General features: G+C 41.7%; 1 protein-coding gene across 2 annotated transcripts in view; it reads right to left on the bottom strand.

Annotated features, from left to right (window-relative positions):
* Positions 1-13113, bottom strand: part of FBXO10 (F-box protein 10) — an 81311-nt gene that overhangs the window by 6666 nt on the left and 61532 nt on the right. For both annotated transcript variants that reach the window (XM_040417351.1, XM_040417350.1), the window contains exon 9: positions 11071-11343. In XM_040417351.1, coding sequence (XP_040273285.1) covers positions 11071-11343 — 273 coding nt within the window. The remainder of the gene's footprint in view (positions 1-11070; positions 11344-13113) is intronic.

Below are 13113 nucleotides of genomic sequence, written 5' to 3'. Positions count from 1 at the left end.
GACCCAGGAAATATCGGAATAAGTGGTTGGGGGAATCAATTTTCTTTTTAAAATTTTTAAAGCCATTCTATCTCCTTCTCCCTGTCTTTTTTAAAGGGGTTTTCTGATGTTTTTTTTATACTGATAACCTATCATCAGTATCTGATTAGCAAAGGGGTCTGACACCTCGGACTCCTGACGATCAGCTGTTTGATGAATCCAGTCAAAGCCACTGCCTTCTCGCAGCATAGCCGTATATTGTTAAGTGGCTGTGCTTGTATTGCAGCTCAGCCCCATTCACGTGAATGGGACTGAACTGCTACTACGTCATGTGAACTATGACTGTGACCTTTCCAAACAGCTGATCAGCGGGCGATCAGGGGTATAGGTCAGTGATGGCGAACCTTTTAGAGACCAAGTGCCCAAACTGCAACCCAAAACCCACTTATTTAGCGCAATGTGTCAACATGGCAATTATTATTTATTTTTTAACTAGTTTTATTAAAGTTTAACAATTAGGTATGCTACATAGACATTCATCCGAGAGCATATAATAAACAAGTGACTTGTTACATATCAAAGTAAAAATACAATTCATATTGGCCTATATATTTATGTCTGACATTTATTTACATGTACTGTTAGCAATAAAGACATGGTTTCAGGTTGTGAGAATTTCTCTATGAATATAATGTGTTATATTACAGACGTCCCAGTGGAATGCATATGGTTATTTGACAACGTCAATGAAGATGAACACCATTCTCCCTACACCTTCCGAAATTTTTGTGGGCACCCCCTATTTTAAAAACTACATTTTCCATAGGAACAATTTGAGTCACTAGGGACTTCCATTGTCCCAAAGTAGGTGGTCTGTCTGCCATCCATCTGATTACTATTGCTTTCCCAGCAAGAAACAGAGTCTCTCCCAGAAATATTATATTGTGATGTGACCATATCTCCTCATCCATTATCCACAAAATACACATCTTAGGACACATTGGTACAGGAGTTGGGACTATAGTTGAGAGAACCGCGGTGACCTCCCTCCAAAAATACTGCAGGTAACTACACTCCCATATCATGTGCCAGAAATCTGCAGTTACTTGTGAACGCCTGTGACATGTTATGTGGAATTCGACCCATTTTATGTAATCTGGTAGGAGTGAGGTAGCTTCTATGCAATATAAAGAGTTGAATTAACCTTTTATTGAGGGTCAGACTCTCGTGGGAGCCTCCAGTGCCTCTTGCCATTCTTCTGCTGTCAGTTGTGGTATAGAATTCCTCCACTTACTTTCAATGACTAGCGGGTACAGAGTCATTCGGTTACTCAGGAGATCCGTGTATAGAACTGATATATTGCCCTTGGGGCCTTGAGTGTTTTATATCCCTATTAATGGGTATGTCAAAATAGCACGTCTGGTGTTCTGAAACATGCCTCACCTGCAGGTACCTGAAAAAGAGGGTACGTGGAATTCCGAAATTCTCTTGCAGTTGAGTGAATGAGCACAAAACACCCCCAACATACAAATCCCTCAAAGTAATTATTCCATGTTCCCTCCATATATCTGCCCCTTCATGTGCCATTAGATGTGAAAACATGGGGTTATCCCATAATGGTATAATATCTGAGAAATCTTTGTAATTTTGAAGCTTTGTCGCTGTCCACACCTGGTGTGCCAGCTTGTGTAATTGGAGGGTGCGTCTGGGGAATAAATGTATACTTTCCAACACTGGCCACAGAGTACTTAGGTACAAGTAATCCTGTAAATAGTATTCTGCATTTGGTAGTTCTGACTGTGATACCCAGGTTGCCAAATATCTCAATTGACCTGCTAAAAACATACAAAAAGAAGTCGGGCAGAGCCGCGCCTCCCTGCTGTCTCGTTTTCTGTAGTGTGCTCATAGCAAGTTTACGTCTTGCCTTTCCCCACACAAAGGACATCATCATGGCGTGAAGTCGGTAAAAAAAAACACTACGCAGAACAGGTGTACTGGCATGTTCCTTAGGCCTATTGCACACGTCCGTATGGCTTTTTCAGTGTTTTGCGGTCCGTTTTCACGGATCCGTTGTTCAGTTTTTTGTTTCCGTTGTGTTTCCGTTTTTGTTCCGTTTTTCCGTATGCCATATACAGTAATTACATAGATAAAATTGGGCTGGGCATAACATTTTCAATAGATGGTTCAGCAAAAAAACGGAACGGAAACGGAAGACATACGGATGCATTTCCGTATGTGTTCCGTTTTTTTTGCGGACCCATTGACTTGAATGGAGCCACGGAACGTGATTTGCGGGCAATAATAGGACATGTTCTATGTTAAAACGGAACGGAAATACGGAAACGGAATGCATACGGAGTACATTCCGTTTTTTTGCAGAACCATTGAAATGAATGGTTCCGTATACGGAACGCAAAAAACGGCCAGTAAACGGGAAAAAAAAAACGGCCGTGTGCAGGAGGCCTTAGGTAGTAGAATCATTTTGATGAGATTCAGTCGCTGCATGATTGACAGAGAAAGGGTTTTCCACGTTTTAAATTTATCAACAAAGAGGAACTCCAGGGGAGCGATATTTTTAGTGAATGACAGTAGTGCGTCTCTGATGATTACTATGCCCAAATATTTGAAGTTATCTACTACAGGAAGGTTATGGTATGTCAACGGCCAATCATGTGCCCAGAGAGGCATGAGTGCAGAATTAGTCCAATTTATATGTACTCCTGAGAAATAGCCGAACTGTTCTATAAGCATTATTGCTCTTGGGAGGGTGATTTCTGCATTATCTATGAATAGGATCAAGTCGTCAGCATATAGACCTATTCTGTCCTCTTTTCCTCCCATTGCTATTCCCCTAAACACAGAATCCTGACGTATTCTGAGGGCAAGATGTTCTATGGCCACTGCGAATAAGAGAGGTGAGAGGGGACACCCCTGCCTCGTGCCTCTACCCAATTGGAATAGTTCTGACTGGGCTCCATTGACTAATATATTTGCTTAAGGATTCTTATATATTATGTGAAGCCAATTAATAAACATCGGGCCGAATCCAAAGCTTTTTAGTGCCCCTAATAGATATGGCCATCAGTGATGGTCAGTTCGCAGTGTTCGCCAGCAAACACATGCAGGCTGCCATCTTTAGTAAGATAGACTCACCCGTCCGGCGATGCACAGGTAAGCCCTTACCTGTGCCGGGAGCCGGTCTGAAATCAAAAGCAGTCACCGGGAGCAGGCAGTTCCGAGAACAGCCGCTGGGGGCCTTCATCGGGCTGTTCTCGGAACTGCCTGCTCCCGGTGACTGCATTTGATTTCAGACCGGCTCCTGGCACAGGCACAGGTATGGGCTTACCTGTGCATCGCCGGACGGGTGAGTCTACCTTACTAAAGATTGCAGCCCGCATGTGTTCGCTGGCAAACTGACCATCACTGATGGCCATTCCACTGAAACGAAGGCTTTGGCTGTGTCCAGCGATGCCAGAGCCCATTGTTTATTCTCAGTTACCCCTATCTGCGCTACAACTTATGCTCTTCTAATGTTATTAGACGTCGACCTTCCCGGAATAAAACCGGTCTGGTCTCCATGCACTACAGGGAGTGCAGAATTATTAGGCAAGTTGTATTTTTGAGGATTAATTTTATTATTGAACAACAACCATGTTCTCAATGAACCCAAAAAAACTCATTAATATCAAAGCTGAATATTTTTGGAAGTAGTTTTTAGTTTGTTTTTAGTTTTAGCTATTTTAGGGGGATATCTGTGTGTGCAGGTGACTATTACTGTGCATAATTATTAGGCAACTTAACAAAAAACAATATACCCATTTCAATTATTTATTTTTACCAGTGAAACCAATATAACATCTCAACATTCACAAATATACATTTCTGACATTCAAAAACAAAACAAAAACAAATCAGTGACCAATATAGCCACCTTTCTTTGCAAGGACACTCAAAAGCCTGCCATCCATGGATTCTGTCAGTGTTTTGATCTGTTCACCATCAACATTGCGTGCAGCAGCAACCACAGCCTCCCAGACACTGTTCAGAGAGGTGTACTGTTTTCCCTCCTTGTAAATCTCACATTTGATGATGGACCACAGGTTCTCAATGGGGTTCAGATCAGGTGAACAAGGAGGCCATGTCATTAGATTTTCTTCTTTTATACCCTTTCTTGCCAGCCACGCTGTGGAGTACTTGGACGCGTGTGATGGAGCATTGTCCTGCATGAAAATCATGTTTTTCTTGAAGGATGCAGACTTCTTCCTGTACCACTGCTTGAAGAAGGTGTCTTCCAGAAACTGGCAGTAGGACTGGGAGTTGAGCTTGACTCCATCCTCAACCCGAAAAGGCCCCACAAGCTCATCTTTGATGATACCAGCCCAAACCAGTACTCCACCTCCACCTTGCTGGCGTCTGAGTCGGACTGGAGCTCTCTGCCCTTTACCAATCCAGCCACGGGCCCATCCATCTGGCCCATCAAGACTCACTCTCATTTCATCAGTCCATAAAACCTTAGAAAAATCAGTCTTGAGATATTTCTTGGCCCAGTCTTGACGTTTCAGCTTGTGTGTCTTGTTCAGTGGTGGTCGTCTTTCAGCCTTTCTTACCTTGGCCATGTCTCTGAGTATTGCACACCTTGTGCTTTTGGGCACTCCAGTGATGTTGCAGCTCTGAAATATGGCCAAACTGGTGGCAAGTGGCATCTTGGCAGCTGCACGCTTGACTTTTCTCAGTTCATGGGCAGTTATTTTGCGCCTTGGTTTTTCCACACGCTTCTTGCGACCCTGTTAACTATTTTGAATGAAACGCTTGATTGTTCGATGATCACGCTTCAGAAGCTTTGCAATTTTAAGAGTGCTGCATCCCTCTGCAAGATATCTCACTATTTTTGACTTTTCTGAGCCTGTCAAGTCCTTCTTTTGACCCATTTTGCCAAAGGAAAGGAAGTTGCCTAATAATTATGCACACCTAATATAGGGTGTTGATGTCATTAGACCACACCCCTTCTCATTACAGAGATGCACATCACCTAATATGCTTAATTGGTAGTAGGCTTTCGAGCCTATACAGCTTGGAGTAAGACAACATGCATAAAGAGGATGATGTGGTCAAAATACTCATTTGCCTAATAATTCTGCACGCAGTGTATAGTTGTAATGACTTTATTTAATCTGTTAGCTAATATCTTGGTAAGTATTTTATAAATCTTTATTTAATAAAGATATCGGACTGTATGAGCCACACTCCAATGGGTTTTTGTCAGGTTTCAGTATTACCACTATGGTGGCATCATACAATGACTCTGGCAGATGGTCTTGTCGCTGAGCAGCTTTGTACATTTTGTGTAGTTGTGGGCCTAACATATCTATGTATTTAGAATATACCTACTGTATATCGGAATGCCATCTGGGCCAGGTGCCTTCCCCGGGGTCAGCCCCTTTATAGCCAGTTGGATTTCCTCTAGCGTGATGTCTTCCTCCAATAGTTCTCTGTTCTGATTGCTTAACTTTGGGCATATCACTTCTTGAAGGTATTGTTCTAGGTCATGATCGGTATAATGTGCCTCAGAGTTATATAGGTCTTGGTAAAATCCTTTGAATCTTGAGACTAATTTCTTCTAACGACTCCACTACTGTTCCCTCCCTGTTTTTTATACGTAGCACCAGTGGGGCTGTGGTATTACCGTGGACCACATGGGCCAGTAACTTGCCTGCCTGGTTACCCATTTCAAATGTTTGTTGTTTAAGGAAGAACAGTTTGCGTTCGCTTTTTTCCCTAAGATGTACCATGTACTGTCTCCCTCTTTGCATCCACTCTTTCCTGTGATCCTCAGAAGGGTTAGATTTATATTTACTCTCTGCCTCTTTACATCTGCTACTCAACTCTTCCTCCTTGCGTTGAGTATCCTTTTTAATATATAATATGGAAGATTTAAGACTACCTCGCAAATATGCCTTCCGTGTTTCCCATGTTAATAGCTCATCCGTCATCCCATCATGTACTTCAAAGAACATTTTTAATTGATCTCGTATTCTATCATTATTGGACATGAGAGTTAGCCAGAATGGATGTATACGCATCTTATGTCCGTGTTTTTTTAGTAGTATAAGGCAATAGGATTCTTACTATCACAGGTGCATGATCTGAAGCTCCCTGCGGGCCATACCATATGTCTTCCAGCTCGATATATATATTGGCATTACCCAGTATGTAATCTATTCTTAATAATGCACCCCTAGATGGGGTAAAACATGAGTACATTGCCTGTAGAGGGTGTCTTTCCCGCCACAAATCCACCCATCCCATCTCAATCTGGAAAGTACTATACTAGAGGATTGTAGGTTTGCTCTATGTGCTTCAGTTTGAAACCTGTCCAGGCTGTTATTCATCACCATATTGAAGTCTCCCATGCATATCATTCTGACATTGGGATATTGCACCACGAATCCTGTCATTGCATGCAGTACAGAAGTAGTAGCGGGAGGAGGATTATATACATTTATCACTACATAAGGAATACAATTAATGTATGGATAAATAAAAATGTATTTCCCATCCAGATCTATCACTGTTTTTTGTACTTTCCATCTAATGCATCGGTGTACCATCAGAGCTACCCCTCTTTCCATATGCATTTTCAGACCATTGAACCCAGGGTTTCCTAATTATCCCCCCGGTATCTGCCGTTAGGTGTGTCTCCTGTAATCCTATAATATGTGGGTTATGTTTACGGATATGGGAAAATACCGCTATCCTCTTTCTGAGACCGCTCAAACCTCTTACATTTTAGGACATCACATTTAAGGTGGCCATGTTTGTAGCTGTATATCTTACTCAGAATTGCCCCTATTTGTTAAGGCTGAATAAATCCCCCCTCATCTCTCTCCACAAAACCACCTGTCTTCCACCGCTTTAGTCTAGAAGTGTAGTACCATACCTTTTCAAAAGAAAACAACATATAACATAACAAATAACCAAACCCGAATGTGCTGAATACAAGGTATGCCATCTTGCTTCGTGGTCGGGGACCTGCATGGTGTAACAAATTGCAGTACTCATGCAGGTAGCCGCCCAGTCTCCCGTTGCTTTTATATGTGGCAATCAACAATTACAATAGACATAATAATAGAAAATAATAACCTACTGAAGTTAACTAGGGGTTATGATACCAGACAGACATGTTCAGAAACAAAGTACGATACCAGCGGTCCTAGACATGGACCTTAAAGATTAGCCGACCAGTCCCGTTTCAGATGTATCCCCCTTGAGATGCAATAAACAAAAGAAACCTCAGAGTCCCGATGATCTTTATTTAGGCGGTGCATGACCCGGTCTCCTGGACACCCACTCTTCTGCTTCTTTTGGGTCTGTGAAAAAGATTGATTTCCCACCATCAACCACACAAAGGCGCGCAGGGTATGCCATTTAGTATTGCAAAGTCAGTTCTCTTAAGCGCCTTTTTACAGATGTGAAGGTAGCACGTTTCTTTTGAACCTCTGCTGAGAAATCAGGAAACAGCTATATATTCGTGCTTTCATATGTTTGTTCCTTGCCTGGCTGAGTAGAAGATCCCTGTCCCTCCAACTGAGCTCTCCATATCTTGTACCCTTACTGTCAGGGGCCATGTGAGATCTTCCAGGGCAGAGAGACTCTGTCCTCAGTATGGCGAACTTGCTCCCTCAATTGTTGCACATCGTGCCTCAGCAAGCCCAGGTCCACTCCCAACTCGTCTATCTTGCTGGTGAGGTTTGACATGATGATATGGCGGACATTAGCTGATCATGGGCAGCCTTTAAAGTGAAGTCAGGCTCTTCTGAGCTCTCAGCCTTAGTAAGTTGTGCTGGATGACCGCGAGTAGCCGCAGCTCGTGGCGTCGCCGCAGCGCCATGTTGGGCCTCTTGCCTTGCATGCTCTGAGCAGCTCTGCATCCGCCTGTGCTTTACTTGGGCTCATTTTGTGCCTCCGCAGCTTCCTCCGTCCCTTATACACTGTCCACTCTATGATGTCAGCGGATTATATGCCAGGATGATGAAGGATTCTAATTTGGGAACTGGAGCAGCTCTCAAACGCGCGCGCTCATGTCGGTGGTTGGCCACGCCCCCGCTAACATGACAATTTAACCAGAATACAGAAAAATACTCGCCAAGTTAAGCTGTGGGGGAGTGGCTTAACACGGGTCCCAGTAAAATGAATGTCCCCTTCGGCACCCCCCTAGTATTAAAAATGTCACACTAGTGGCCCCCAGTAAAATGAATGCCCCCATTAGTGCCCCCTATTATCTTTCCTCCATTAGTGGCTCCAGTATTATTAATGCCCCAATTAGAGGCCACAGTATTAGGCCTTATGCACATGACCGTATGTATTTCAATTTCTCTACTTCTATAATACATAGTAATACCTCCAAAAATAGTTATTACTTTACATTCCCCATATGTCTACTTCATGTTTGGATCATTTTGGGAATTATATTTTATTTTTTGGGGAGGTTACAAGGCTTAGAAGTTTAGAAGCAAATCTTGAAATTTTTCTGAAATTTTCAAAAACCCAATTTTGAGGGACCAGTTCAGGTCTGAAGTCACTTTGCGAGGCTTACATAATAGAAACCACCCAAAAATGACCCCATTCTAGAAACTACACCCCTCAAGGTATTCAAAACTGATTTTACAAACTTTGTTAACCCTTTAGGTGTTCCACAAGAATTAATGGAAAATAGAGATACAATTTCAAAATTTCACTTTTTTGGCAGATTTTCCATTTTAATAATTTTTTTCCAGTTACAAAGCAAGGGTTAACAGCCAAACCAAACTCAATATTTATGGCCCTGATTCTGTAGTTTACAGAAACACCCCATATGTGGTCGTAAACTGCTGTACGGGCACACGGCAGGGCGCAGAAGGAAAGGAATGCCATACGGTTTTTGGAAGGCAGATTTTGCTGGACTGTTTTTTTTTTTACACCATGTCCCATTTGAAGCCCCCCTGATGCACCCCTAGAGTAGAAACTCCAAAAAAGTTACCCCATTTTAGAAACTACGGGATAGGGTGGCAGTTTTGTTGGTACTAGTTTAGGGTACATAGGATTTTTGGTTGCTCTATATTACACTTTTTGTGAGGCAAGGTAACAATAAATAGCTGTTTTGGCACCGTTTTTATTTTTTGTTATTTACAACATTCATCTGACAGGTTAGATCATGTGATATTTTTATAGACCAGGTTGTCACGGATGCGGCGATACCTAATATGTATACTTTTTTTTAATTTATGTTTTACACAATGATTTCTTTTTTGAAACAAAAAAAATAATGTTTTAGTGTTTCCATAGTCTGAGAGACATAATTCTTTCAGTTTTTGGGCGATTACCTTGGGTAGGGTATGATTTTTGCGGGATGAGATGACTGTTTTATTGGCACTATTTTGGGGTGCATATGACTTTTTGATCGCTTGCTATTACACTTTTTGTGATGTAAGGTGACAAAAAATTGTTTATTTAGCACAGTTTTTATTTTTTATTTTGTACGGTGTTCATCTGAGGGGTTAGGTCATGTGATATTTTTATAGAGCCGGTTGATACGGACGCGGCGATACCCAATATGTATACTTTTTTTTATTTATGTAAGTTTTACACAATATCATTTTAAAAAAATATATATATATATATATCATGTTATAGTGTCTCCATATTCTGAGCCATCGTTTTTTTTATTTTTTGGGCGATTGTTTGGGCGTCACCTCATTTTTTACGGGATGAGGTGATGGTTAGATTGGTACTATTTTAGTGGGCAAACGCCTTTTTGATCGCTTGCTGTTGTACTTTTTGTGATGTAAGGTGACAAAAAAATGGTTTATTTAGCACAGTTTTTATTTTTTATGGTGTTCATCTGAGGGGTTAGGTCATGTGATATGTTTATAGAGCCGGTCGATACCTAATAGGTCTACTTTTTTTTTTTCCTATTTTTTTTAACTTTATTTGGGGAAAATTATGTTATTGTTTATTTTTACTTTAAACTTTAAATTTTTGGGGAGGAAAACTTTATTTTTCCAACTTTTTTTTTACTTTATTTTTTGTCCCACTTTGGGACTTCAACTTTTGGGGGTCTAATCCCTTTTACAATGCATTCCAATACTTCTGTATTGGAATGCATTGGCTGTATGAGTAATACAGTGAGTATTACTCATACAGCTTCCGGCCTGTGAGATCCAGGGGGCTGGATCTCACAGGCTCGTCACCGGAAGGCAGTGCAGATGCCTAAGGAAGGCATTGCGCTGCCTTCCATGCCATCGGGTCCCCCCTACAGCCGCATGGGGACCCGATGGCACCTCCGATCACCGCCGCCGCATAAGGTAAAAGCTGCAAACTGCAGGTCTGAATTGACCTGCGGTTTGCGGCGATCGCCGACACGGGGGGTCACGGGCCCCCCCCGGCATTGTGACAGGATGCCCGCTGAATGATTTCAGCGGACATCCTGTTCCGATTAACCCCCGCAGCGCCGCAATCTAGTTTTAAACTTAGGACGTACCGGTACGCCCTGGGTCCTTAAGGACTCAGCAAACATGGCGTACCGGTACGTCCTAAGTCCTTAAGGGGTTAAAGGTATTCCCATTTCAGCCATTCATATATGGAAGCCATGGAAATAAAGGGCTACACTGTTTCTGTAATGCTCTTTCCATGGGAATAACGGAAGCAGTGTAGCACATCATGCTTGGTTATTTCTGTAACTTTGGCCGTGAAGGACCAGGATCTGTAGGGTCCTAGAGATGGAGATCCCCGTGATCACTTATTTATTACCTATGTACCATAAAGGCTATATTCCTTCTAATAACCATAATATACATCAATTACTTATTAATTAACAGATAAAGGATGACACTGTCACGATCGGTTCCATGGACAAAAAAAAAAAAAAAAAGACAAAAAAGAGACAAGAAACCTAGTATGGCAGTACCCTAAGGCTCTCTGAGATCAGCAAGTCTGACGCCATACTGGATATGAGAAGCATATGTTTGTATAATTTGCCTTTTGCTCACTATTCCATGCAACTAACTATATAGAACTGAAGAACCAATCAATTTACCCAGTGCTTTCCCACCTTACCTCCATTGTGGTTAATACTGTTGGATTCGATAAGCGCTACATTTATTGGCCTCCGAGATGAGAAGCGATCATCCTCACTATCTAAATCATTTTCCCAACTGGCTGCTTCTCCTTCGTCATTAAAATTTTCATTTCCTGCCTGGTTAAGATAATCACTGGCGTCATCCTTCCGACAGAAAACAGCTACTCCATAGATACTGTTGTGACCGATCTGGTTGCTAGTGATATGAGGAAGGCTTGATGACATGATCCAGACTCCACAGCCTTTATTACCTAGAAAAGGTTAAAACAAGCATGTAAACAAGCTTCCTAATCAACAACAACAAAGGCGATCAACTGCACAACTGGCATAGACAAAGATCACAAGCATCAAAAAAATAAATTTGCATTTGAACGGGGCCAATTTGCAATATCACAGATTAGATTGGAGCTGTTTCGGGGGGTGGGGGGATAGACAATTCTTTAAAGCCAGGTTCACACAAGGTGATAGTGGTGTGTTTTGTTGTGATTAATTGAAGTGCATCGGTCAACAGATTTGTACCTATGAAACTGGCTGACCTGTTAAATGTGCACTTGGCAGCTAAAGACATCTGCGTTGGTCCCATGTTCATATGTGCCTGCATTGCTGAGAAAAATCTGTTTTTTAATATATGCAAATGAGCCTCTAGGAACATTGCCATTACTCCTAGAGTGTCAGCTCTCTCTGCAACTGCTGTGGTCTCTCCACTTTGATTGACAGGGCCAGGCATTGTATCGCGATCACATCTTGCCCTGTCAAAGTGCAGAGGGCATGTCAGTTCCAGAGAGAGCTGAGCCTCTAGGTGTAATAGCAATGCCCCGTTGCTCCTAGAGGCTCATTTGCATTTATTACATCTTTATTTTACATACAGACACATGAACATGGGACCAACACAGATGTCTTCATCTGCCAAGTGCACATGTAACAGGTCAGCCAGTTTAATTGGTACAAATCTGTTGACAGATGTCCTTTAACCTCTTGGCCACTTTAAAGATGGTGTCCGCTCGCAAGTGCAGTGGCTGCCATACAGCTGATCACATACATTAAACCCCTCAGATGCTGTGGTCAAATGTGACCACGGCATCTGAGCAGTCCAGAAGAGGGAGCTGCACGCTCCCTCATCCAAAAGCATTCCCAAGCTGAGATCGGGGAACCTATAACAGTATACTAATAGCCAGAAGCCTCAAGCAGGCTTTGGTAGTTATGATTAGAATATACCAATACAGGCCAGGAGGTGGCAGCACTATATTGCCAATTGCCACAGTGACTTAAAAAACAAAACAAAAACTTAAAATCACCCCGCCCCCTTTCCACAAACTCAAAATATATAACCAATAAAAAATAAATAAACATCATGGGCATCGGTGCATGCAAAAACGCCCATACTATTAAAATATAACAATATATATTTTTTTTTAGCACTTAAGTTTTATTAATAGTTGTCAATGTACAACATAACAGACGAGATACATATGAAATTAATGACTTGATCCACGCAGGGATCTATGCCATAGTAGACTTAAGTAAATCGACAATGACTAAATAACTAAATGACAATAAAATTTAGAACAATTAGAAAAACACTGCAGACTTGGGCATAATGACATGTAGTATTTTACATAAACCAAGTACTGTAGCACAGCATGTTTGCACGATCCAGGTGGGTAATTATAATCTTCTATCTAAAGATGGTTGAGAACTTGAAAACCAAATCCATAGTTCCCATTTTGGGGCCACTTTATTCCATGAGTGTGTTCTAATAGCATCTAGTTTCTCTAGATCATAAGCTGCTCTGATTGTAGACATTAATTCCTGTAATGTCAGAGGTGCACTGGATTTCCAATTTTTTGCAATCATAGCTCTAGCTGCTAATATTACTTGACCGCATACTAGTCTCATGTGTGGAGGGAGGTCATCCAGACCTACCAAACATAAGGCTAAAGATGGCGATAAAGGGATTTCTACCCCAGTGATTAAAATATAACAATATTTATCCCATATGGCAAATGACATAAAAAACAACT

The sequence above is a fragment of the Bufo bufo genome, chromosome 2, assembly GCF_905171765.1.
Source record: "Bufo bufo chromosome 2, aBufBuf1.1, whole genome shotgun sequence".
Lineage (NCBI taxonomy): Eukaryota > Metazoa > Chordata > Amphibia > Anura > Bufonidae > Bufo > Bufo bufo.
Note: the sequence above shows the minus strand (reverse complement) of the source record. Positions and strands in the feature narration are given on the sequence as shown.